General features: G+C 36.9%; 1 protein-coding gene across 13 annotated transcripts in view; it reads left to right on the top strand.

Moving 5' to 3' along the window:
- Nucleotides 1-23685, top strand: part of LOC129577616 (heterogeneous nuclear ribonucleoprotein K homolog) — a 62692-nt gene that overhangs the window by 30498 nt on the left and 8509 nt on the right. For all 13 annotated transcript variants that reach the window (XM_055465006.1, XM_055465011.1, XM_055465005.1 and 10 more), the window contains 4 exons: nucleotides 128-184; nucleotides 2473-2516; nucleotides 4778-4853; nucleotides 8032-8127. In XM_055465006.1, the coding sequence (XP_055320981.1) occupies nucleotides 128-184; nucleotides 2473-2516; nucleotides 4778-4853; nucleotides 8032-8127 (273 nt within the window). The remainder of the gene's footprint in view (nucleotides 1-127; nucleotides 185-2472; nucleotides 2517-4777; nucleotides 4854-8031; nucleotides 8128-23685) is intronic.

Here is a 23685-nt window from a genome sequence, read left to right as displayed (position 1 = left end):
GAGAGAGAGAGAGAGAGAGAGAGAGAGAGAGAGAGAGAGAGAGAGAGGGAGAGAAATGTGCTTACAATTTTAATAAAAATTTGGTGATTTTGAAAATTTTTCCATTTTATTTCGTGTATTTACACAGTTTGCTGGCGGTATCATTGGAAAGGGTGGCCAAAACATCAAACGTCTGCGTCAAGAGGTACGTACATGTGTATCAAATATTTTATTTTATTTCAAGTGTTGAACAAAAAAAGAAATGAGCAGAAAAAAATATTTGGCTAGTCAATTTAAGGTATTGTGTTGAAATGAGGTTTTTACTCCCTTTTTTAAATCGCAAATCGTTCGACACGAGACAAAAACCAAAAACACATAACACTTCCAATCATTTGTCCTGGTCTCTTTTTAAAGAAATATTCTCCGTTTTTGTTTCCTTTTTTTCCAAATATCAATTGCGTTCGTTTTGATTTCAAACGATTTTTACTTTTTAGTTTCTCTTTTGACTTTCTAAATGAAATGAAAATGACCAATATTTCTCTTCACTTGAATATTCACGATCATTAACGAGAAGAAAAAAAAAAATTGTCGGTGTTCTTTTTCGGTCTTTGATTATTTTTTTACCCGAGTCTTTTCAAATATCCACAAAACCAACAAAAAAACCATTTTTCGACAATATCTACTAATTGATTAATTCCCCTTGATCTTTGGCTCATTCTATTCATCTTTTCGTCTATTTCGCACACAACTGAATTGTCGTACAAATTAGGCTCTTATTTTAATTTTTTTGTTTTTTCCCCTTAAATTTTTTACTTTTTTTCGTTAATTCGTTTTTTTTTTTTTCATTTCGTTTTTATCTTTTTTAAATTAATATTATTTTAAGGCTTATTATATTTATAATTAACTCTTTTTTGAAATTTCTCTCATTTACCCTCACATATATATTGCCTGCCTGTCCTTTGAACAACTACTCATCTGCTGGGTACTACGCGAATGCCTCAAACAAAACTTTGAAACAAACCAAAAACAAAAACGCAATATAAAACACACACGAAATCTCAAATTGATGTGCAATTGTTGTGTTTGGGTCGTGTTGTCCTTGTTGTACTCGTGTGATCAATGTTATTTTGTCTCCTGATTTTCCAAATATAAATAAAAACCAAACGAAAAAAAAAATGAAATAAAATGCCAACCTGACAACGACAACACAAACAATTCAAAATGAAAACAATCCAACCAACACCAAATGAACATATGAAAAAAAAATTGTCTACCTGAAATCTCAACTCGCCGTTGACTCCGAATCGAAACCCACTGAAAACAAATCAAACCGTCTGCCTGTGCCATTTCCCTGGATATTATCAAAAAAAAAAAAAAAAAAAAACATGAAATCGACACAAAACCAAACCAAATATTAAAAAAAAATTAAACCAAAAATGAAATGAACATGTGCGTGAAATGTGCGTATTTCCAATGAAACTCGGTTTTTTTTATATTGAACTAAATAACAACGATGTCAATGAAAAACAAAAATCCCGCGAATTGAAAATATTCTTATGTATCTTAAATAAACGCGACAAAAAAAAACCAAAATCCCAAATAACCTGCAAAAAAATACACGATAAACATAAATAATCAACGTCAAATTACTGTGTGCCTTATCGAACCGTTACTGTTTGTCCGGCATAAACGAAACAATTTATTCAATGTTCGTTCTTGCGTTAATCATTGGAATTTGTCATTTGCCGAATGAATTTTTTTGGTTTCGAATTGTGATGATGAAAATTGTGAACATTTCTAAAATTCCTAAACACAAACGGAAAACCTTGCAAAATCACCACCAACAACAACCAATGCAAACGAAAAACAAAAACCAATCAACTTGCTCGACGCGTCCAAAAACTTTGAATTGAACTCCACCCCGACTGAATCGAAAACAAAAACCAAACCAAAAATAAAATGAAATATCCACACACACACACACACACACACAAACCCTGAATGCACCTGCAAATTTGAATCGTAATTCACACTCACGTGCATTTGTCAAATTGTACCATCACTTCATCATCCGTCGAATGCCGCCTCCGTGTTGACTCTGCCGCTCTGCTCTGATCTGATCTGAAAATATCCGAAATATCCACACAAACACAACTCAAATGTCCGAACCACAAAACACTTGAAAACTGATGATGAACCACTCTGTGCCTTTGTTTGGTCAATCAAACGTCATTTTCTGATGCAAAAACCGATATATAAACCAAAAACGTACGAAAAAAACCAAACCAACCCAAATCGACTGAAAAAAAAAATGGTGTGCGTGTGTTTTTGATACGCTTCTCTGCGACACAAAAACGAATCTCCGGCTCCCTCGTTCCGTGCCCGATTCTCGTCGTCAAACACAAAATATATATGAATTGTCTGAAAACGCACAATTTTTTTTTCTGTTGAAAATGAAAAATAAACAATACCACACCTGTTCACAAACTGCAGTTTCATGCCAATATTAATGTTGAGGATTGTCCTGGCCCTGAACGGTAAACAAAAAACCTTATATACATTTGTTTTATTAAGCCTTTTTTATCTATATTCATAGCATACAAATTACCAACAAAATACAAAATACCGATTCTATAATATTTATATATGTATATGTATAACGTGTAAAAAACAAGCCACACACACATACCAACCAACAAAAACAGCTACAAAACATCTGAAACACAAAAGCGATTATCAAAATCAATGATCACCACCGAGCGAGATGCGCCCTCTCCCCCCACCCCACTCCGGATTAAAAATCATTTTCATCAAATTGCTTCTCACTACTCTGTGCGTGTCTCACTCTCATTGTCTCTCACTCTTTCTCTCTTCCTATTTTTGTCTCTGTTTCTGTCATACAGTTTGTTTTTTTCTAGACTCTTGCAAAAACCACATCCAATTCCCATATTCGCATTCGCATTCGATAGAAGACGCAAACCATCCGACCGGTCGATTAACGGATTTCTATAGAGTACATTCAAGCAAACGATTATACCTTTCAAATTATAGTTAGAATGAAATCGCTGTCATCAAATTCCATTTGATACAATCAACAATTGAATTGTTCGAATTATTTCAATTTATTATTTCATAGAACTTTCGGAATTGTTATCCTCTGTTTCGTTCACAATTTCATCGAATCACTACAACAATGATTTCAAATGTCAGATTTTTCAGTACTTCCACACAAAACCCCTCAGTCAAAACCCATCTCAGTTTCGTCAGTATAACTACATCCACTGGTTGATATATATGAAAAAAATCATACACAAACTGTTCAAATTCCAATAATAAAATTCAACTCATTCGGTTCGTACAGTTGAGACAGCTATTCCAGAAAATTGTTATTAATTATGAACAAATAACTTTCTTATTTACAGAACAATTGATAAGAAAATCATGTGTTTAGAAAGAATTATTATTTCTGACAAGTGTATCATATAACTTGATGTTATCTGCCATCAATTTTCATGCAAATGGGGATAAATCTGAAGTCGACTCATTTCGACGGCAAAGGGCATTTTTTTAACACTCTTTTGTCTGTTTGTTGGTCTCAAACTCATTTTAACCGGAATATTTTAATCCATATTCAACAACTGGGTGGATTTATTATTTCATTTGAATGCAACATAGTTTTTTCCGTTTTTTTTCTTTCAATAAGTGCTCAATTGTTCAATATTTAAACAATTTTTGTTTGTTGTTTATTGTTTTTTTTTTTTTTTTGTCTCTGTCACTGAAATCGTTTCTGTCACTGAAAATAAAAATTATTTTGCAAAAGAAGATGGATTCGACGTGCATGCGGAGCGAGTACATTTGGCATAAATCCAATCTCACTGTTCTGCGTCGAAATTATTGAAAAATTATATTATATATAAAATATTTAACAAAAGCAAACCAAAAAAAAAAATGGTGAAATCATGTAACACATCAAGCTAGTGTATGTAATGTCTGTGTGTGATAATATATATATATTATATATATATATATATATATGTATATATGTTTCACAAATCGATAATGTTTTTCTTTGAAAATCGGTTCGGATACGAATTGGTGCCTGGCTCTCTGTCTCCCTCTCTCGCACACTCTGTTGTCCTCTTTGATTCTTAATTAAAATCGCTTCGAAACCAATGGGTCTTTTATTGAATTTTGTTACACACGCATTTGACACGTGATAAAACGAAACCATTCGATCCACTGAGAGAAATGTGGAAACATGAATATGACAAACACCGTGCTTATCACGAACAAATCATTTTGAAAATGAGAAAACACATCAACAACAGAACGATTTTATCGATCCAAAGTCTGAACTCTTTCGGAACACTTGTAAAACATTGTCGAGTTGTCATTTTTATTTGGAAGGAAACAAGGATGAAAGTCTGTCCTTAGCAACAGTCATTCTACATACAATGTTTCGATGAATTGCTTGATTTTGACATTTTGTGACTGTTTTTCCTGTTTATTACAGATCTCTTTCTCTTTTTTTCTATATCTATCTATTTCTCTTAATCTCTGTCAACTCATTCTAATTGAATTCGTCACGATATTTTATTTTTTGTATCGATTTTTTTTCTCATACTTAATATAAATTTTACCGTTCCCCCAACAAAATACAACATTTTTCCCAACACAAAAATTTAATTTTTTTTCTACCAATATTTGTATTGTAAGATAGTTTTGTCTAATTCCATTTTGACTAATTTGATATTTGTTTTGCTTCTTTCGGTGTTGTTTTTTTCTTTTCTGTTTACAGTACGGTAAATATATCCGCACCTGAGCTCAGCAATGCTCTCAAAGTGATTGAGGATATTTTGCATAACTTTGGCGAGGTAAGTTTGAATATTGTCCAGTTAAATGATAAATTAGCAATTGAATTGAGGCTGAATTCAAAATTGGTAGATTGAGTTCTACGTCGTTGAGCAAAGATTTGGAAATTGGCTTCCATTCAAGTTATTTAATTTTTCGCTTTTCAGATTCTGAATGATTAATATCATTGGGAATATTTTTGGTTATTGAAAATCCACAATTTTTTCCATATCATTTGGGACTTTCCAAGGAAGAGTTGCATTTTTTTTCGTTTTTTAAAGATTCAATTGATTTTTTTCTTCATCAAGTAACAATTTGCGATACTTTGACCGATCTTCTCTTGGTCGAGCATTCCTTTTTCAATCGGTCGTAATAAGCCATCTTTTGTCGAAGAAATGAAATTGGAAAGTTATTTAAAAAAAAAAAAAACAACAACATCAGAAACATACAACAATCAACATTTTGTGCGCGGCGTATATTTCATTAAATTGTTATTGAATCGCCGCAATGTCGTTGTTTGCCACAAATAGACAGCAAGTCGCCACATATTCACAGTTTCATGAATATAATACGTACACAGATCGACAATGCATGTTGAAAACCGCTAAAAAACCAAACCGAAACCAATACACACACACACACACAAGTTTGCCATATAAATAAATTTTTAAAATAGTGATTACAAAAGACACGCGATTCGAATTTTATTTTTATACTCGTTTACGCGTTTACTCCCTGTACATTCGTTGTGCCTTCTCAGCCGACAGTGTACCGCGAACAGGACGTTGTGTGCATTGTATCGAAAATGTATATAAACACACAAACAGGAGTGAAGAGAAAGAGAAGGCTTTAAATGAAGCGGGAAATGCGATATGCAAATAGAAATTACGATTTTTCGCTACTCCGATGTAGTTTAGTTGTAAAATAGTGTGTAGTTTTAAGCATTTCCGATTTGAATTCAGTGGCAAAACCACGTCAAATTGAATGAAAATCAAAGAGCCAAACAAGTTTCTCATAATTTTTATACCAGACAAACGATGAACGACGAATTTCGCACCAACAGCACGTGATTCGTCGGCCACATTTTGTGCCGTTTTCTCCAGTTTGTTCGCTCCATCTCTCTTACTCTTTCGCTCCGTTCACTTTTCAATGAAATGAATTAAATGGACAATGGCCATTGATTGAAACTGATAAACAAAATGTGATAATGCCAAATTGAATGACTCAAATTGTGCGCGACTTTATTTTTTATTGTTGCCAATCATTATTTGTGTACTATTTAAAAGTTGCCTCGTTTTCTTCTTTTCGTTTTTTTTTTTCTCATTCAATTTATGTGTATCTCATGTCTAGAGAGTGAGAACAAAACAAAAAGTTTGGTTATTGGAAATGAAAATGTAGAAAAAAAGGGTGAACGCGCGCGCAACCGTTTGATTTTTTTGTATAGAACACAACACAAACGACATGCGGTATGTCCATCGGTTGGTGTGTAATGTAAACCGCAAGCATGTGGTCGATTCTTTTTCCTCCCGAAATCTATTCAAAACAAGTCTAATTAGAAGGCGTACGCTCTTCATATCATTCATATTGTCTCTCTTCAAACACACACGCAGAGAGAAAGAGAGAGAGAGAGAGAGAGCGAGAGAAAGGAACAAAACAACCATTCAATTGTTGTCATTATTTACACGCATGAATTTCATAGCGTCATCTTGAACAGGGGCAACTCTTCAGCTGGACTCCTTCGATATCAACGGAAAGAGCAACATCAACATAAATATAGAGTATTGTAGGCGGATTTTCTGTTCATTCGAATGAAACTTTGAAAACGCCCAATTTCAAGTTTTGGTTGTTTTTCTTTTCATTCCATTTTTTGAAATTGAAACAATTGAATTTCCAATGAATTGGCTTTTTTCAGTTGCTTCCGCAGGGAATAAGGACATGTCAGTCATTGAAAACGCTATTTCAAAGTTGAAAGGTTTATTCTCTCTTTTTTGTTTCTCTCACAACCGAACAAGTAAACCTTATTCGAATCGTAAATATTCGTGTCATTTCACCGAAAGACAATCGAATTTACGATTAGGTGTATGTGTGTTCAGCACAATTTTTCCATCGAGAAATAAGAAGCAAATGCATTTCAGCGTTTTTTTTTTGCTGTTACTACTGCTGCTGCTGCTGCTGCCTTATGCTCACCTTAACAACTTTCGGTTTGGAGTGTTTTCGTTCCGTGCAATTGCAAAACGATGAAATCATCATCGTTACTTCGATCGGAGAGAGCAGAAAGACAGAGAGAACAATGACCTTTTTGAAATAACAGTCGAACTAAATGTAAACAAAATATTTTTTCACCCGTTGCGCACACACTCCAATCAATATGCACATCTTGAAGTTGATGTTGCTGCTCTAGTGTTTCCGAACGATTTCATGCGCGCGCTGTCTCGAGACAGATAGATAGTCTCGTCAAAATGCAAGAGAGAAAAAATTGCATTCATTTTTCCATTTCCATTCACCAGCAGCACCTCGTTTGATTGCACATTTTATTTAACAGAATGTGTCACACATCTAACGCTAAAGCGGTGTTGTTCTTTTTTTGGGTGCTGACTTCGAATTCGCATATATTGATACGATGATGACTATGACGACGAATGGTTGGTGTTGAACGGTTCGTATTGCATTTTTTCGAGAGGGAGAGAGAGAGAGAGAGAGATAATCGTTTTCGTTGTCGTTCTCACGTATCTTTCGCATGTATGAGCTGAAACATGAAAGAGCTGATTCAAATAAGCATCGCCTAAATTCCAATCCATTTGCTCGGCAAAGAACGAACGAATGGCATGGAAGGAAAGAACAACACCGGCATTTAGTGGATCAACAATTGCATGAACGTGCAAACGAATCGCTAGCATGTTTATTTTGCTTGGCCAAAAACTCGTATTTTCACTCTGTGGGTGAACAACTGATAAAACACAGAACAGACAAATATTGTGTCAAGCTCTTAGATGTTCCAAAAAGTCAATATTTGGGTAGAATTGGTGGAATACTAATAATAAAAAAAACATAATCGAATATAATGGAACTGATTCAGCCATAATTCAATGAAAAATGTTGCTTTTTCTATCTTTATCCCATCATTATTAAACTTTGTGATGTGGTTCAATTAATTCGAATTAATCATTTTATTATTTTTTTATTTTTGTTCCATGGAAACAGGAGGACAGTGAAATCGATCTGCGCTTGTTGATCCATCAAAGTTTGGCCGGTTGTGTCATCGGAAAGGGTGGCGGAAAAATCAAGGAAATTCGAGATGTAAGTATTTACTTTCGCTTTGATTTTTAGTCGTACTACATCGTGTTTATATTTTTCGAAATGTAAAAGCGACTTGGAAAATGCACAGTTCTCGATTAAAGATTCTTTTTATTGGAGTTTCATCATCAGCCGAAAAAAAATCCCCCTCGCAATAGAAGCTAAACCATAAATTGATGGTTCGGAATATTTGAAATGATTAGGATCGCAAGTGGAGCATATTCTTGATTTGATGTTTATTCAGAGTTCATTAACTTTGAAAATAATTGGACATTCCATAACAACCAGCCATGGTTGTTTCTTTTCGGCGTGTGTATTTGTGCTCGTCATAAGAGTCGTCGAAGAGTCTTCGACGAAGACTCATTACAACCATGATCAAATGTATGTGTGCGAATGTTTGTTCCGCGTAAAATTAAATTTATATTATCAAGTGAGACTCTCTTTTGGTCGCGCGTGCGCGTCCGCTCGCGTTTATTAATTAATTTATGGCCCTTTGGTGCCAATACTGTTTATTTTTAAATACTCAACCACTTTTATGATGCATAAAACGTTGGAAAATGTCCGAAAAAAGCCAACGACATACAAGCACATGCGAATAAATGAAAATTGTGCTCTCAATCGACTAGACTGAAAATAAAACCATAAAGAATGTGTCGGCTCTTCAGATTATTCTGGCCACTGTTATATTGACATGGAAGAGAGAAGGAAGAGAAATCAATATTTATAACGGTCCTTCATTAATAAATAACTCTCTGAGCGTAGTTTGAATTGAAAATTAATCGGTTGGCAAGTACATAAAACACAAATTATGGTTGGCTTTTGGGTTTGAAATTTTTCTGTGCCCCATTTTGATTTATATCGACAAATGACACTATAATCTGTTGAAACCAGCACAGCAAAAGTATGCAAATGGATATGTTTCATTTTCGGGTTGCTTGTAAGAGAAAACACAACGCACTCGCACAAAAACACTCTCACAAGTCATGAATTGTCTAAATATTGCATTCAAATACACAGCGGGCCAAATTGATGGTATGTGTGTGTGCGCACACGAAAGCGCGTTCGCTCGCTGCGCAAAGCGACAACCATCACGATTTAATCAAGCTTGTTTGCCATATAGTATATAGACATATATATATATATATGCATATTGATGTCCGTTCCCATTTCCATTCCCAGTTTATACTAGATAGTTTGGCATTTAATAGTATGTATATTGATTAAATTAAATTGTAACAAATGATTTCAAAAACACATCCGATTCTCACAAATACACAGTTACAAATGTTCACGGTGACACACCCATGACACCCGTGATTCCATTGAAATGCTGCCCCTGCTTAAATTTCACACAAATTTTATCCGCCACTCAGGTATCCTTTTGTTTGAAAATACCATTTCGAAAATGTGATTTGCTTTGAAAGATTCCAACCTAACTCCGCTCCGATTCAAGCGAATCAATTCAACTGTGGCAAAAAAGTCATGGCAACCCAAATGTGAGAGACCATACGATCTTACCGATACCACCATTGTAACCGAGAAGCGGACGGAAATCTTGTTAAATGCTCACAAATAACCGATTTGCCATTCTGAATAATTATTACTTTACGGAAAGGCAACTTTGGTAAATGAACCCGAAAAATAGACCCAGCCAAATATCGTTTGCGATTAATTGAGTGAAAGGCTTTTGAACTGTGCGCGCGTGTGTGTTTGCACTCAATGTAGATGTCTCTTCTTCCGAATATTTGGTTCGCTTCTACCAGTGACTTGAAGTTTTTTAAATGAAAGTGGGCGAGAGAGAGACATTTGAGAGCCGCAATTGAATGCATAGAAATTGACTAAAGGACAAACGTTGTCAGAACCATCAACACGAAATAGTTTGGTGCTATGCGAAAACAAATGAGTGAACCAAAAAAATGTGTCGTTCGCACACAAGCCGTATCGTAATTCAAGCCTATGTTATTTGCCTGAATTGAAACCAATTCGGATTTCTTTCTTCTCTCGTTACATTTTGCAAATTTACTATGAATTTGTCGTTTTATGGATAAAATCGCAATCGGATGTGAATGCGAAATTTGCATGCATGTTCTTTTTCTAAAATAAAATGGAGAATCTTTGTGGCGACCAAAACTGACATATTGTGATGGGCTTAATTCTATTTTCTTGACGATAATGTGTCATTTGTTGTGTCACACGTATTCACACAGAGGAACATTTGCAAACTGAATCGCATCCATTAACGAGTATAATGAGTTAACGGCGACGCAGTCGCAAAGTGTGTGTGTGTGAGAAAGAGAGAGAGAGAGAGAGAGAGAGAGTGAGCAGTTGCTATGTGTAGAAGCATGGACAGATACAATGGCAAAACAAAACTTTTCCGTTTTCATTTAAAATTCAGACGCATAAATAGCAGAGTTCTGGCGCATACACGCGTGACATGGGTAATTACCTGAAATTAATAATACTATTTGAAAATTATATTATGTTGAGAGAGGGCTGACATACACAATTTAATGTATAGCTATTCTGTGGGTCGGTTTGAGTTTGGGAAAGTTCGTTTTGATCAGTTGGCCGACAAGAAACAGAACAAGCGAATCGAAAAGAATGAGGGAGAGAAAAATGAATGGTGACCATTTGATGGCCCTACGATGATATTGCATGCATGTCGATATACTGTCGATAATAAAACCAACGAACATTCGCGCTCGCACAACACCACCACCACCAAATGCCAAACTATCTAGAGACGATGATAGCGACGTTTCATTGGCCGCTGGGCTACTAAATAACTAAATATAATGAATTGTTTGATGTCGCGCATATGTCACATGGGGGCTTAAACCATATAATTTCATATTACATTACAATCAAGAGCCCGTGAACTGAATGAAAAACCACACACATAAAATGCACATTATAACCGCACTTCGGCCATATCTCTGACAATGCCGTTGTCATTGTCGTCTCTGCCGCCACTGTCGTCGTCGTCGTCATCTTCGTCGTCGTCATTATCACCGTCGTCGCACAAATATCACAACAACATATGCAACACAATGGGAAAAACACAAGAAAGGATAATAAGATGAATTAAATCCACACAAAGAGTGAGAAAAAAGTATAACAACACTTAAATTTACCGACCGCTCGATGATATAATACCAAATGAATATGGCCGTTGAAACGGATTGACAACAGAACAAGAGAAAAACAAATTCACATTTCAGGTTAATGGTACTGTTTTGCCGTTGATAATAGCCCATGTAATTTCTAATTCTCTAGAATTTGTGTGTATGTGTGTGTGTGTGTGTGTGTACTAAGTCACAACCATTTTCATTACTCTGCGTTGTAAATAAACAATATCGATTTATTTATTTATTTATTCATAGTGTGTGTCTTTGGATTATTTTTTCCCATCTCTCTTTCTCTTCTTCATACACACACATGTTATGTCTCTATCTACCGGTCTATCTCACTATCTCTGTCGCATATTATGTCGATGTTGTTCCAATGGATCAACATGAACAAACCGTTATCCATTATTTATGAATTTACAATTTATTATATAAGAGTGGTGCAATTTCTCTACTATCGTCACCAATGTGTGTGTCTCTCTCACTCACTCTCTTTCGGCTACAATACAACCGGAAAAAAATGCCGCTCGTTTCGAATTCCGTCTGATTATGTGTGCGTGTGTGTGCGCGACTCTTTTTCGTGTTCATTATTTTTCGATTTACATTGTTAATAATGGTCTTTTCTCTCTTAACATTTTTTTCGTTCTGCTCTGTCCCTATATTCGAGTTTCAATGGGCGGGTCAATTGAAAATTAATAAAAAAGTAAGAACACAAAAAACGAACTTGAAACTATAATTTGTCCAACTATCTATTGGAACAAAAATTTAAAATCCAATCATTCGATATTGACCGGCACTGTAATTACCTTCGACCGAATGGAAAATTGACTTTAATACTATGTGAACCCTTTGTTCACTGTCAACTGGCATTTTTCCCATCAACTTAGTCACCAAAATGGTATTTATACCCCGATCGAAAATTTCCACCAGCAGCAGCTGTGGCGGTTGGTTTGACGATCTATTGATTCAATTTCAAATGGTATTGAAATCCAGACCAAACGGCTTTTGTGCACCAAACCAACGTTGCATTGCATGTTATTTTAATTTTATATTTAATAAATTTGAGTGTAGAGTACACTCCCACTGCATACATTGAACAAGTTAAATTGAACTTTGCATTTCTGTGTGTGTGTGTGTGCGGGAGCATATATGTCGTTTTGAGGGCGAGAGCTTTGAGGCAAAAAGAGTTTATCGAGGAGGGTCCCATCAAATAATACAATTTCTTTTGAAAGCATCCAAAGAGAAGTTTTTCCTCACTTAACTTTGACTCGAAGCCAGCTGCCATTGGACGCACAGTTTTCCTCTCTCTTTCTCTTCATTTTTGAGATGGAATGCAAAGTTCTTCGAAGAATGCAAACCAGCATAAAGCTTTGGCCCAGTGCACAAACATGTTTGCCACATGTATATATATATATGTTGGCCACTCGCATAAAAATTTCACAAAGTGAAAAATAACAATCCAAAATAATAAATAAGAAATTTAGTTTCAAGCGAATGCACTGACAGCGAAACAAAATTTTAATTAGATTGCCGAAAATAGCCGAATGAGGGGTGCACACTGCACAAACGGAGTGGAATGGCAGCACACAAATTGAGTAAAGCTGCTTGTAAACATGAAAATGATAAATTAAATAAATTATGAAATTAAATCGAGATATTCAAAAACAGGCGCGCAATTAATACATGAATGAACTTGAGCATGCATAAGCATGAGAGCTTAATATTCTACCTCATTCATAACTAAATGCGAGAAGCTTCTGAACATGTGTTCGGGTTGATATTGTTCGCATATTGTTGTCAAGCAAAACATTCACACATACAGACACAACACAAACACACACACGAACACAACGTTCAATTGCACCATTTTACTCGGCAACAATTGCGATGAAAGCTTCTCAGGCTGCAGTGTGCGAGAAAAGTGTATCTGATTTTCTTTATTTCACCATCGACAACAACAGCTACAACGACGACAACAATCATATCATTCGGTTTCGTGTTTGGTGTGTGCCAGTTGCACGCATATATGCTAATTTTCTCAGTTTAACTTCATCCCCGTTCATAATAATGTGTATGGCATAATATGCGTTTTATTTATTTTTTTTCTCAATGCTCCTTACCATTTCACTTGAAGTATGGCATGCATTGCTTGTCATACATTTTACACGATGTATGAACGTCACTTGGGCAGGGTAACGGAGCTGGTAAGATAGACAGGCACTGAGTTGACGACCTGTTCTACATATATCATCACCGCAAAGTCGAACATTTATTGTACGGAAATAAGTGGTGGACTTTCAATTACCTGATTATCGTTAATGATAAGGATCGCTTGATGTAGTGTGTGGTGCAATATTTATGTTTATTTGTCCAGTGAGCACGCATTTGCCCACGATACGCTCATATCAAAATCAGTGGAATTCAGTGACGGCGGCTAACGCCAACGAACGGCGATAGCAAAAACGTGTAAATAGTCCTTATTTTCGTTTTTTTTTTGTTTTTGTTTCGAGGGGAGCCGTATGTGTGTGTACAAGTGAACCGTTCAAAGAGAAAGAAAATTTGTTTTTCAAAAGCAAGCCAAGTGCTTTGGCCATTTCTACCAGAGTATCTGAAGGCGCCATGCTTTATCCACACACTCCTTCTCAAACACTAGAGAGAAAAAAGACGAGAAACCAATACACACAGCGCCATATACAAATTCCAGGGTCGTCGTCACCATTAATTTAAATTGAAAAATATATCGCCGTTGTGATAGATGATTGAGAGAAGAAGAAAGAGAAAGAGTGAGATAACGTTTCCATCGAAGATGGCTTAACTACAATATCGTTGGTATTTGTTATGAAATAACCCCCTGATTTATTATGTGTACAACGCTAAAAAGAAATCCGAACGGTCTTACACCTTTAACAATCCATGCAAAACTTTCTCTCTCTCTCTCTCTCTCTCTCTCTCTCTCTCTCCACCGGGTAATGGTAATAATAGATGTCACACAACTCGACTAACTAACTTCTGAATGGCTGCACCAAGCACACTGGAGCGCATTTGTACAAGCCAAAGAAGCAGACGAACTGAGGACGCTGAATGAATAGAGAGTGCGAGAGGAAAAGAGAGAACAAACAAACAAAAAATGTGGAAAGGGTCAGAAACTCAATCCACAATATATTGAATCTGAGGGTAAAAAGTGTAATTAAAACTTATGTGAAAATATTATAACTGAAAATGGTGAACGGTGTTGCAAGAAGCAAGAAAAAAAAAGTCCACAATACTGATATGCTATGACCATGCGAATTATACATGAAAATTGTTTGAAAATGAAAAACGATCACATCATTCCCCTTTCACCCATTTATTTTGCTGCTGTTTTCGCTGCTCGGCGTTTTTTGCTCAACTGAATCCATCGCACGCTGTCGACGGAATGCGGGTTTCTCTTTTTGAGGTCGTTTCTCCCTTGTATTTTGAGAGTGAGAACGAGAGAACGAGAGAGGGAGAGAGAGAGAGAGAGAGAGCAAAGAGACAAACTCTCATCGCGACTCTCATTTTCACATACAGAAAACCGAATATAACTCATGATAATGTTTCGCTTTTTCTTGTCAGTTCGTGCGATCTGTTTGTATTTCATTTTCGACATTTTTTTTTCATCCGATTCGTTCACTCTCCTCCTTTTTAACTCTATCTCGAATTTCATCGTGTTTTCATTCTTCTGCGATTGTTAACAATATTTCTGAGCTTCAAGTTGTTTCAAATGTTAAATAATATTTTGACTAAAGTCATCGCGTTGTTGGCACGAGTACAGCGTGAATGCTACACAGTACACACACTCATACACATACACATACAAGAACGAATGAGCCAATTCGATGAAAGCTCAACCATCGTGACAATCACATTGTATGCTTTGCTCGATGCTTGTCGATGCTTGTGCTGCTGCTGCTGTTGTTGCAGTTGTTGTTGTTACCAATGTCATGACTGTTAACCAGCCTAATGTGTTTTGTCTTCAAACCGCAAAATATTACTAATGGAAAGCAAGCAAAGGACAGCGAGCAAACACAGAATAGCTAGCGAACGGCATAGAGATAGAGGTAGTGTGAGCGACGTGTAAAAGCAATGGCAAACCTTATATTAAATATTAATTATTCACATGTATTGAGTTCATATGTGCACATTCACGGCATTTCAATTTTTCAAATTGTAGTGCACGCGAATTGGGGGCGACATTACCATTGGTATTGTCGCCAGCATGGGAGAGAGAGATAGAGTGAAAAACGATTGCCTCGTATACAATGCAATCGCCTTTTGTATGTGCTTGTTTTATGAATCGATTGTCCATTTCATCGGAAAAGAGTGTGGAGAATTTCTTTTTCAAGCGAATGTTGGAAAACATAATAACGAATCCTCAATGATATAACATTACTTTCGTATTCTAACAACAATTTTCAAAGCTTGCATTTGGCTGCATGTTATTGTGCATGCCCAAGAATTCCTATTGTAAGCGATGGCGATGGCGCGGCTATAGTGATTCAACAACAACGAGCGAAAAAAAAACGAACAAAAAATAAGCAGCAACACAAGTTAACAGTAATCGTCCTACCCATTTGCCAACACGAACACACAAAAGAGCGCCATAAATTGCCGTCAATAGTCAGAAAATTGTGGCGGTATTATTGACATTCATCGTGTATAAAAGATAAACATACCGAAGAACACTTCAATTGATCGGAAATCCGAACAATTTTTTTTTTCTGTCGATCTCTTTATCGTTTCGCTCGTTTGACGGTTTTTATGGCTTTTCAATTCCATGGTATTTATTTCGGAATTTAACGAACAATCTCGAATGTTGATGATGTGTTCACGCACACACACCGAAATGGTTCGAGTTGAATAATTATTTTGAAAGTTTCCGCGTAAATGAGACTTGATTAAGTTGATATACAAAATATGCATCGCATTTCAAACACGATTACGAAAAATGAAGCATGAAATGAGAGAGAGAGAGAGAGAGAGAGAGAGAGAGAGAGAGAGAGAGCAAGAGATAGTGAGTGAGAAGAGACGCATTGGTTTGACTTCAGCGTCGAGTCAACACCTTCCGAAAATTGAGTTCTGCACAATTTGGTGCTTGTCTCTCGCATGTGACGAAACTGAAAACTAATAGCATCTCATTAGTTCACCGTCAATTGCTAACAAATGAATTTCAATACGAAGCATAAGTGGCGGCAACGATGCGAATATAAGCTCGTGTGCATCTTATTAAACGAAAAATTAATTTCCTTCTTTCTCTCTCTCTCTCTCTCTCTCTCTCTTCACACTCACTGCTTTTTTTGCATTCATTTCAGAGATGGTGCGAGTGTTATGAGTCTTTCATGTTTGTGTTCTATATTGAACTGAGCATATACACTCGTTTCTCTCTCTCTCTCTCTCTCTCTCTCTCTCTCTCTCTATCTATCTCTCTCTATCGCCCTTTGCAAATTATGGAAGCAGTCTTTTTAGTTGGCCGTATGAAAATAAATGATTATATACGAAAATGAATAAATAATAATAAATTGTGTTATGAAACGCGAACCTTAGTGCGACTTTCGTCGCTTGTTCGGCACTAACATATTCTTAGTGTCCGTGTTTATTGTAAGTGCTGTGTTGTGTGCAGTGTGCACTTCCGTGCTGGCTTTCAATTCAGCTGCTCCAAGTGTAAAATGCTTCCATAGTATTTCCTTCGATTTGTTCCTTGTTGCCACTGTATTGCTACCACCGCCGCCTTTGCTCTTTGTCTCTTTGCTCTGGTTTTCATCCGATGAGGTGCGAGAAAGAGTAAGCAAAAGCAAGAATGGGAGCAAGCGAATGAGTGTGATGGAACAACAGTAGCTCGTAAAGCTACCGAAAAAAATATGGTCGAGCGTGCGTGTATACTGTTGTTGTTTGCATCCTATATTCTACTTGTAACGAGCATCGTTAAATCATCATTATCGTTTTTCCCAACATCTTTCAAATTACGTTTATTTATCCATTAATTTCGGAATGAAAAAGGACAGCTCTCGCTAGCAATGGCATAAATGTGAGCGCTGGCAAAAACAGAATTGCTTACTGTCACTGGAAGCTCGGTGGTTTGTGTGCGCGAAAGAGAGGCACAGATAAAAACTGAAAGAGAACATCTCAACGAGCCATTTACACGTATGAGCGTTTTGGCGATGCAGCGACGAGGTGGGTGAATATATGTGTGTGTGTGTGTGTTCGTACATGTATATAATAAAGGAATTTCCTATTTGGAAAACGAGTGATGTATGGTGAAAATTATACAATTACTTAAGAGCCGGTTTGTTTTCCCCCGTAAAATGCATCAGCCATAGAGATAAAAATTTGTGTCGAAAAATCATTTTCAGTTTGCCATGACAGTAGAAGCAGCGAGTGGCATGGTTCGTTTTTATATCAGACGCTTTTAGATCGGTTGCATCACAACATAATTTTCCGGTTTGCATGAGCTCAATTTGGCTAATTTGTCGCTTACATAAAATTTTTCAATCCAAATTTTGGGGCGCCCACTGAAAAACATCTCCCGAAAATAGAAAAGTTTCCAATTTCATTTCGCTTAGTACGCGGCTTGATACACACCAAATACACCCCCTGACTGCATACCTACGCTAGTTCAACTAATGTACACCTCCACTATTACTGAGAGAGTCATTACGTAACAAAAATCCAGATGAGATTAAAAAAAATCTCCAAATGGGCCACACATTTTCCATTCTCCACACTCTAGCACATATCGCTCTTCTTGAGAGCGTGCAACTTGGCACATAATTAATCCAAATTGTGTTTCATTCAATATATTTGGGGTGTTAGTGCTCGGTCTTGAAGGAATGAACTGAAAGAAAAGAAAGGAACACGAATAACACGTGACCGGAAAAGGAAAAAAAAAATATCTATAATATTATCCTCTGTGGCGTGAATCAGAGTACAGCTAAGCCAAAATGCCAGAAAGAGAAAAAAAGAGAAACGAACAAACTTGAATACATGCTTCTGTAAATTTATATCCGGACTGAAAGTGTCAGTGTTGTGTAACATCAATTCGATTTCGAAGCATTTGATTATAACTTGATGCTGCCCGACGAGAAATTTGCGGTAAAATAGGTGTACGTCGACTATCCGTCGCATATCCGTTTTTGAGTGCGGATACTCGCAATGCGAATAGGTATCCACAATAAAAGTTGCCGCAAAATGTTATCGCTGAATACCCTGCGACTATTCGCGCTGCGATAAATGTGAAGTTGTAACTGGATCGAGTGTGACATTTCGACTTGAAACTTCGTACAACCAACGTGAAGTTGGCTGCGTTCGACGGACTTTTTCGTATTGCGACTATACGTAGAATAGTCGCAATGCGATATTCCGCAAATTTCTCGTCGGGCTGGTGGTATATCCTTCTGTCTTCGTGATGACAATACGTTTTGTCGACATGCACGTAAAATATAAATGCGTCACCAAGATATTTTCGCTTCATGTTCTTGTTTGTGTTATCGTTTATTTGCTTGTAATGGGAATGTTTGTCGAAGGCATCAGTCTGGTGGCGACTGTAAACAAAAACGCGATCCCAATTTCTCAATTTCCAAATCGACCAACGAGACACAGAGAACGAGTGCGTGCAATGCACAGAAGAAGAAAAAACAACGGCCAAGCCAAGACAATAGCAGTAACAGTGTGGTCTCAGGCTGCAAATTGCCAATTGAAAATTTTCGAGGATAATTGCCAAGCGATGGTAGAAAAGACACGAAGATTCAATGAAATTCAATTAGCTTTGTTTGCCACAAATTACTGATGTTAAGTTTCTCTCTCTTTCTCATCCAAAATTTGTACGCGCATTGCAAGTATGTGTGTATAAAGCGCAAAAAAGCTTCACCGCCAAAATTCCAATTCCTCGAGCCGAACGTTACAGCGTACAAGTTTTGAATCAACAACGACACAATGGTGTCATGGAGAAATATATAGACGATGCGATGGCAATGAAGATGCCATTGCGCCCGGCGCAACTTGAACTTCAAGAGCCAAATTATTTTGGACAATTTCCGTTTTTATTCCTCCGCGTCGGTAATTGGTAGAAGTCAGCAAAACTCACAACGAAAATTCAAGGAAAATGTTTTTCTTTCGATGGTGTATGTTCGTGTGTGTGTCCAAATTTTCCATCTATTTCTCTCGCTCGCTCTCAAAATGGTAATTTTGCTATGGAAATTTGTGATTGCTGTGTGGGTTTCGAGACGATGGTTCCGGCAAATGAAGAAACGAAACAAGCTCATTTCAGCTGCGTGTGTCTGCTTCTTCATGTGTTGAACTATTCGCCCATTGTCAAAACTCGTAATCCTCTCTAGCTGAACTACGATCAGATTGTTGAATTAGTATGAAGTGCAAAACTAACGTTGAAACTAAATGAAATGAAAATACCTTATCGCCCATTGCCGATCTGCTGCCGCCTTACGGAGCGCTTCACAAAAATGAGTGCAAATGATGATGAAAAAACGTGTCGGTAATTTGATTCTATACATCAAATAAACGATTCATAACTCTGTATAAATTTCCATGCTGGGTGAAAAAGGGAGTGCGTGTGTGTGTGTAAGAGAGAGTGGGAAAAATGTCGAGATGGAAGGGCCGACTGACCGAATCTGATGTGAATTTTGAGAGTGGAAACACTCTCGAATTGTCAGAAATGGTTTAGATTAAACCGTATCCCTCTTGTATCTGTGGGGCAAACAACTTTCAGCATTTTGGCATGTTCTCCCATTTGTCTTATGAGTTTTCGTAAAATTTGGTGTTTGCATAACTTTTCTATCGTATACCAATATTTGTGAGAGTGCTGTGCTATAGCGAGAAGAACCGAAGAGTATGAAAGAGAGATAGAGAGTTTATCTTCGTCGCCGTGAAATATTAAGCGGCTAAGCCCAAGCTTAAGAGATTCCAAATATGCGTCTAGTGAGCAGTACAAACAATTTTTCTGACTGAGGGATAGAGATACACATGCACAGGGAGGAGGTAGGAGGCGTTGTTGTATAAATGTGTGTATATTTATATGAGTTAGTTTTTTTTGTTAATTTAAGCTACGATAACTGTGTCAACGCCATTTTCTCTTGTTTGAATAAATTTTCCACTCGGGCTGAATATGCACGAGTCAGTCGGTTTAGTCTTATTAGTGATTTTTCACTTCAGCTCTTGTGTGTGTCTGTTTGCTCGTGCATTTCGCACAAATGTCAAAAACTATTTGATGTGCGCGCTCGTTCTTTCGCTTTTCGCCTCCGCTTATTACAAAGTTTTAATCGCAGTTTCGAATCAACTAGTTTTCGAATACGTTGAAGACGGGCTGCTCTCTTTCAAACGATGAGTTGCTTACTCGGAAACTTTTCCTTCTATATGCCAAAATGTATTCAAATACACAAAGTTTTCTTCTTCGTCGTTTTGTTGTTGTTGATATTGCTTCTGCTTTTGCTTTATTTCTGTATGAGTGCTGTGTGTGAAGTTGTAAGACTGCAGTAACACCGAACGAATATGGATAATGTTGAAGCCGAGTAATTGCAGTTCCTGTATCTGTAACGCGCGTCATATTTATGAAGTGCGCGCTTTGTTTGTTGCATCCAGTTCATCTGTTCGTTGCATACATTTAAGCCGTGATGCAGCAGCAGCAACAACAACAACAACAGCCGGCCTCAAGTATTTCTATTTAATGAGCAGCCGGTGTCATTTTTATGTTTCAATAGGCATCTTCATCGCATTTTCTTCTACCTTATTTATATCTTTTTCTTCGTCGACGTCGTCTTCTTCTGTCTTTTTCTGTGAGTTTCTTGAAGATTTTCGTGATAAAACGGCAGCAGAAGACAGTTGTGCAGCCCGTATGCGATGATTCCATATGCTCGCTTTCGAGCTGTTATTTGAAACACAAAAAAAACCTCAAAATGCATTCCGAAGACGATGAAGAAAACACTCACAGACTCGCGCACACACACAAGAAAAAAGTGTATAAGTTTCAATGAAAGAAGAAGATCGAGAAAAATATCCGAAAAGAGCGATGGTAAACGACAAAGACCCGAAACACGGCACTCCATTTATCTATCATATTTTTTTCTACTGCTTCTTCTTCTCGTTTCATCCCTTTACACACACTCTGTGTCTTGCTGCTTTTGTAGTATAATGCCTGTGCCGAAACACCGAAACACATCGAACATGAACATGAACATTTACCTTTTCCGCTATGCATCGCATACACATTTCAGTATGCATTACGCATGTGTGAAGTGAAGGGACTTTTGTTCGTGTCCCTTCTTGTTTTTTTTTTACCTATATTCCGCCATTTGAATGTGTGTTAAATAGTCGGTTTTGTTCTATCGTTCGTTCGTTCAGTGTTGGTGCTGTTGCTGTTGCTATTGTTGTTGCCATTGCTTTTGTGCCCCTTCTCTCTCTTTCTCCACCAGTTTCCATGTGTTCGAGCGACCAGTTCAAGTGTGTTTGCTGTGTGAGTGTTTCACATAAATTTGAATTTTCCATCTCGTTGTGGTTGCCCGTCAGAATATTGGAATTTAGTGAGTAGACGAGCGTTAAGCAGTTGCATTTATCAGTCAGTGTGTAGCTGAATGCGAACCGAGCAACATCGTCAACTCGCTTCGCTCCGTTGTGTAATTTAACTCGAAATTTTTTCTTTTATCCGTTTATAATATTACGCTCGCACTCTCTCTCTCTCTCTCTCTATATCTCTCGCAGAGAAGTGAAAAAAGAGACTATTTTGTCGGTGCGAATCGCATAAAATACACAGTAATTTCTAGCTCTTTTATCTAGTTTTGAGGAGAGAGGCGTGTATACAAAACGATATAAATAAAGATATGGTCTTATGCTCGACTTGTACGCATTAAGAAATCGGTGTTTTGAACTGTGCATAATTACGAACCGTTAAGCATCTCTTTAGTCCGTCATTTTTGGTGTGTGCATCTTTCTACCATTTTGCATTCATTTTGGTTGAGTGTTTTCAAAAGTTTCTTAATTAAATTCGTGCTCATCATTTCCATTTTTTTCCCCATTAATTCTGACCAAAATTGTGTGCGTGAGAAAGAGCTTTCTCTTTAGAAATAGGGAGTTTTTCCTTCGGTTTGCACTCACCATGAACGCGGATGGCTTTTGTGTATTATGTGCGTGTTGAGCAGAGATGAGAAGAGAGAGAACAAAAAAACGCACGAAAAAATTGAACAAGAAGAAATCCAAACGTGGAAATTGAATTGAGCTGAGCACAAACATTACATTTCACAAACTCAATGAAAACTCATGGAAATTGCGGAAAAATAAACGCCAATGAAATAATACTTAGACAGAAAACTATCGCCCAAGATTGGTATTTTTGTTGTTTACACTTGGCTGTTGATCCAATTGAATGAAATTGAACTGTTGTGTGCGTTCGTGTGTGTATTGGCGTTGCCATCCAAATTTCTTGAACAACTCTCGGATTTCAAGCGATTTTTTGTTGTTGTTGTTGTTATTTTCCGCAAGTGTTTAGGCTACAACCAATTTTTTCATCATTTATTTTGATTGAACCACCACCGTTTGTTTGCTCCTTCTCTCTCACGCGCCGCTCTGAGCAACACAAACTGAGAGTGAAAATTTTGCAGAAGTTTTCCAATTGTGTGGATAAAATTCATTGTTTGTGATACAAGAAATTAATTCAACGACACGTACTCAGCAGCAGCAGCAGCAATATCATCATCATCATCAATAGCAACAACGGGAGCGAATTAATCAAGGGTCTTTTAAAATGTGGGCCGACGATATTTGTTGTGCCGAATATTATTCGGCTCGTTATCGAAATTACTGTCACGAAAAATGGCAATCAACAATTTTGGATACGGGATGAAAATGTGAAGCGAATCCGATTCGCTTCGCTCTAGCATCATAAATTGGATGAATGTGTAAGTTTCATTTGGATACACGGAAACATTGAATACTTGAACATCTCTTTTGAAGAAGAAAAAGGAAATTCTACCAATAAACTGGTTATTATATGAACCAATGAATTGAATCATATAATTTATTCAAATAACAAACACAAAATGTGAGCCATTATATGAGACTCTTTGAAACTATTTCATTGCATGATTCGCTTCAGTAGAGTGAAGGGAAAAAAATAAGCAGAAGAAAAAGTACAAGAATTGTATACGTTTGTTGCATTCTTGCATTGCACAAATTCTTTCTGCCGTTCATTCGTTTTATGCGCTTTATGTGTATGCATTGAGCTCAAAGTCGATGAACAATTACGGAAGTCTCGAGTAGTCGTTTATAATCTTTCACTTCCTATTTACTCAATTATTTGTTTATTCTATGGTCGACTAGAACTCGTATTTTTTGTGCTAAGCGCGCATAAAAAAAGAAGAAGTATTCTTTCTCTCTCTCTCTCTCTCTCTCTCTCTCTCTCTCTCTCTCTCTCTCT

The sequence above is a fragment of the Sitodiplosis mosellana genome, unplaced genomic scaffold (assembly GCF_009176505.1).
Source record: "Sitodiplosis mosellana isolate CC-2019 unplaced genomic scaffold, AAFC_SMos_1.0 Smas_scaffold_6197, whole genome shotgun sequence".
NCBI lineage: Eukaryota > Metazoa > Arthropoda > Insecta > Diptera > Cecidomyiidae > Sitodiplosis > Sitodiplosis mosellana.
Note: the sequence above shows the minus strand (reverse complement) of the source record. Positions and strands in the feature narration are given on the sequence as shown.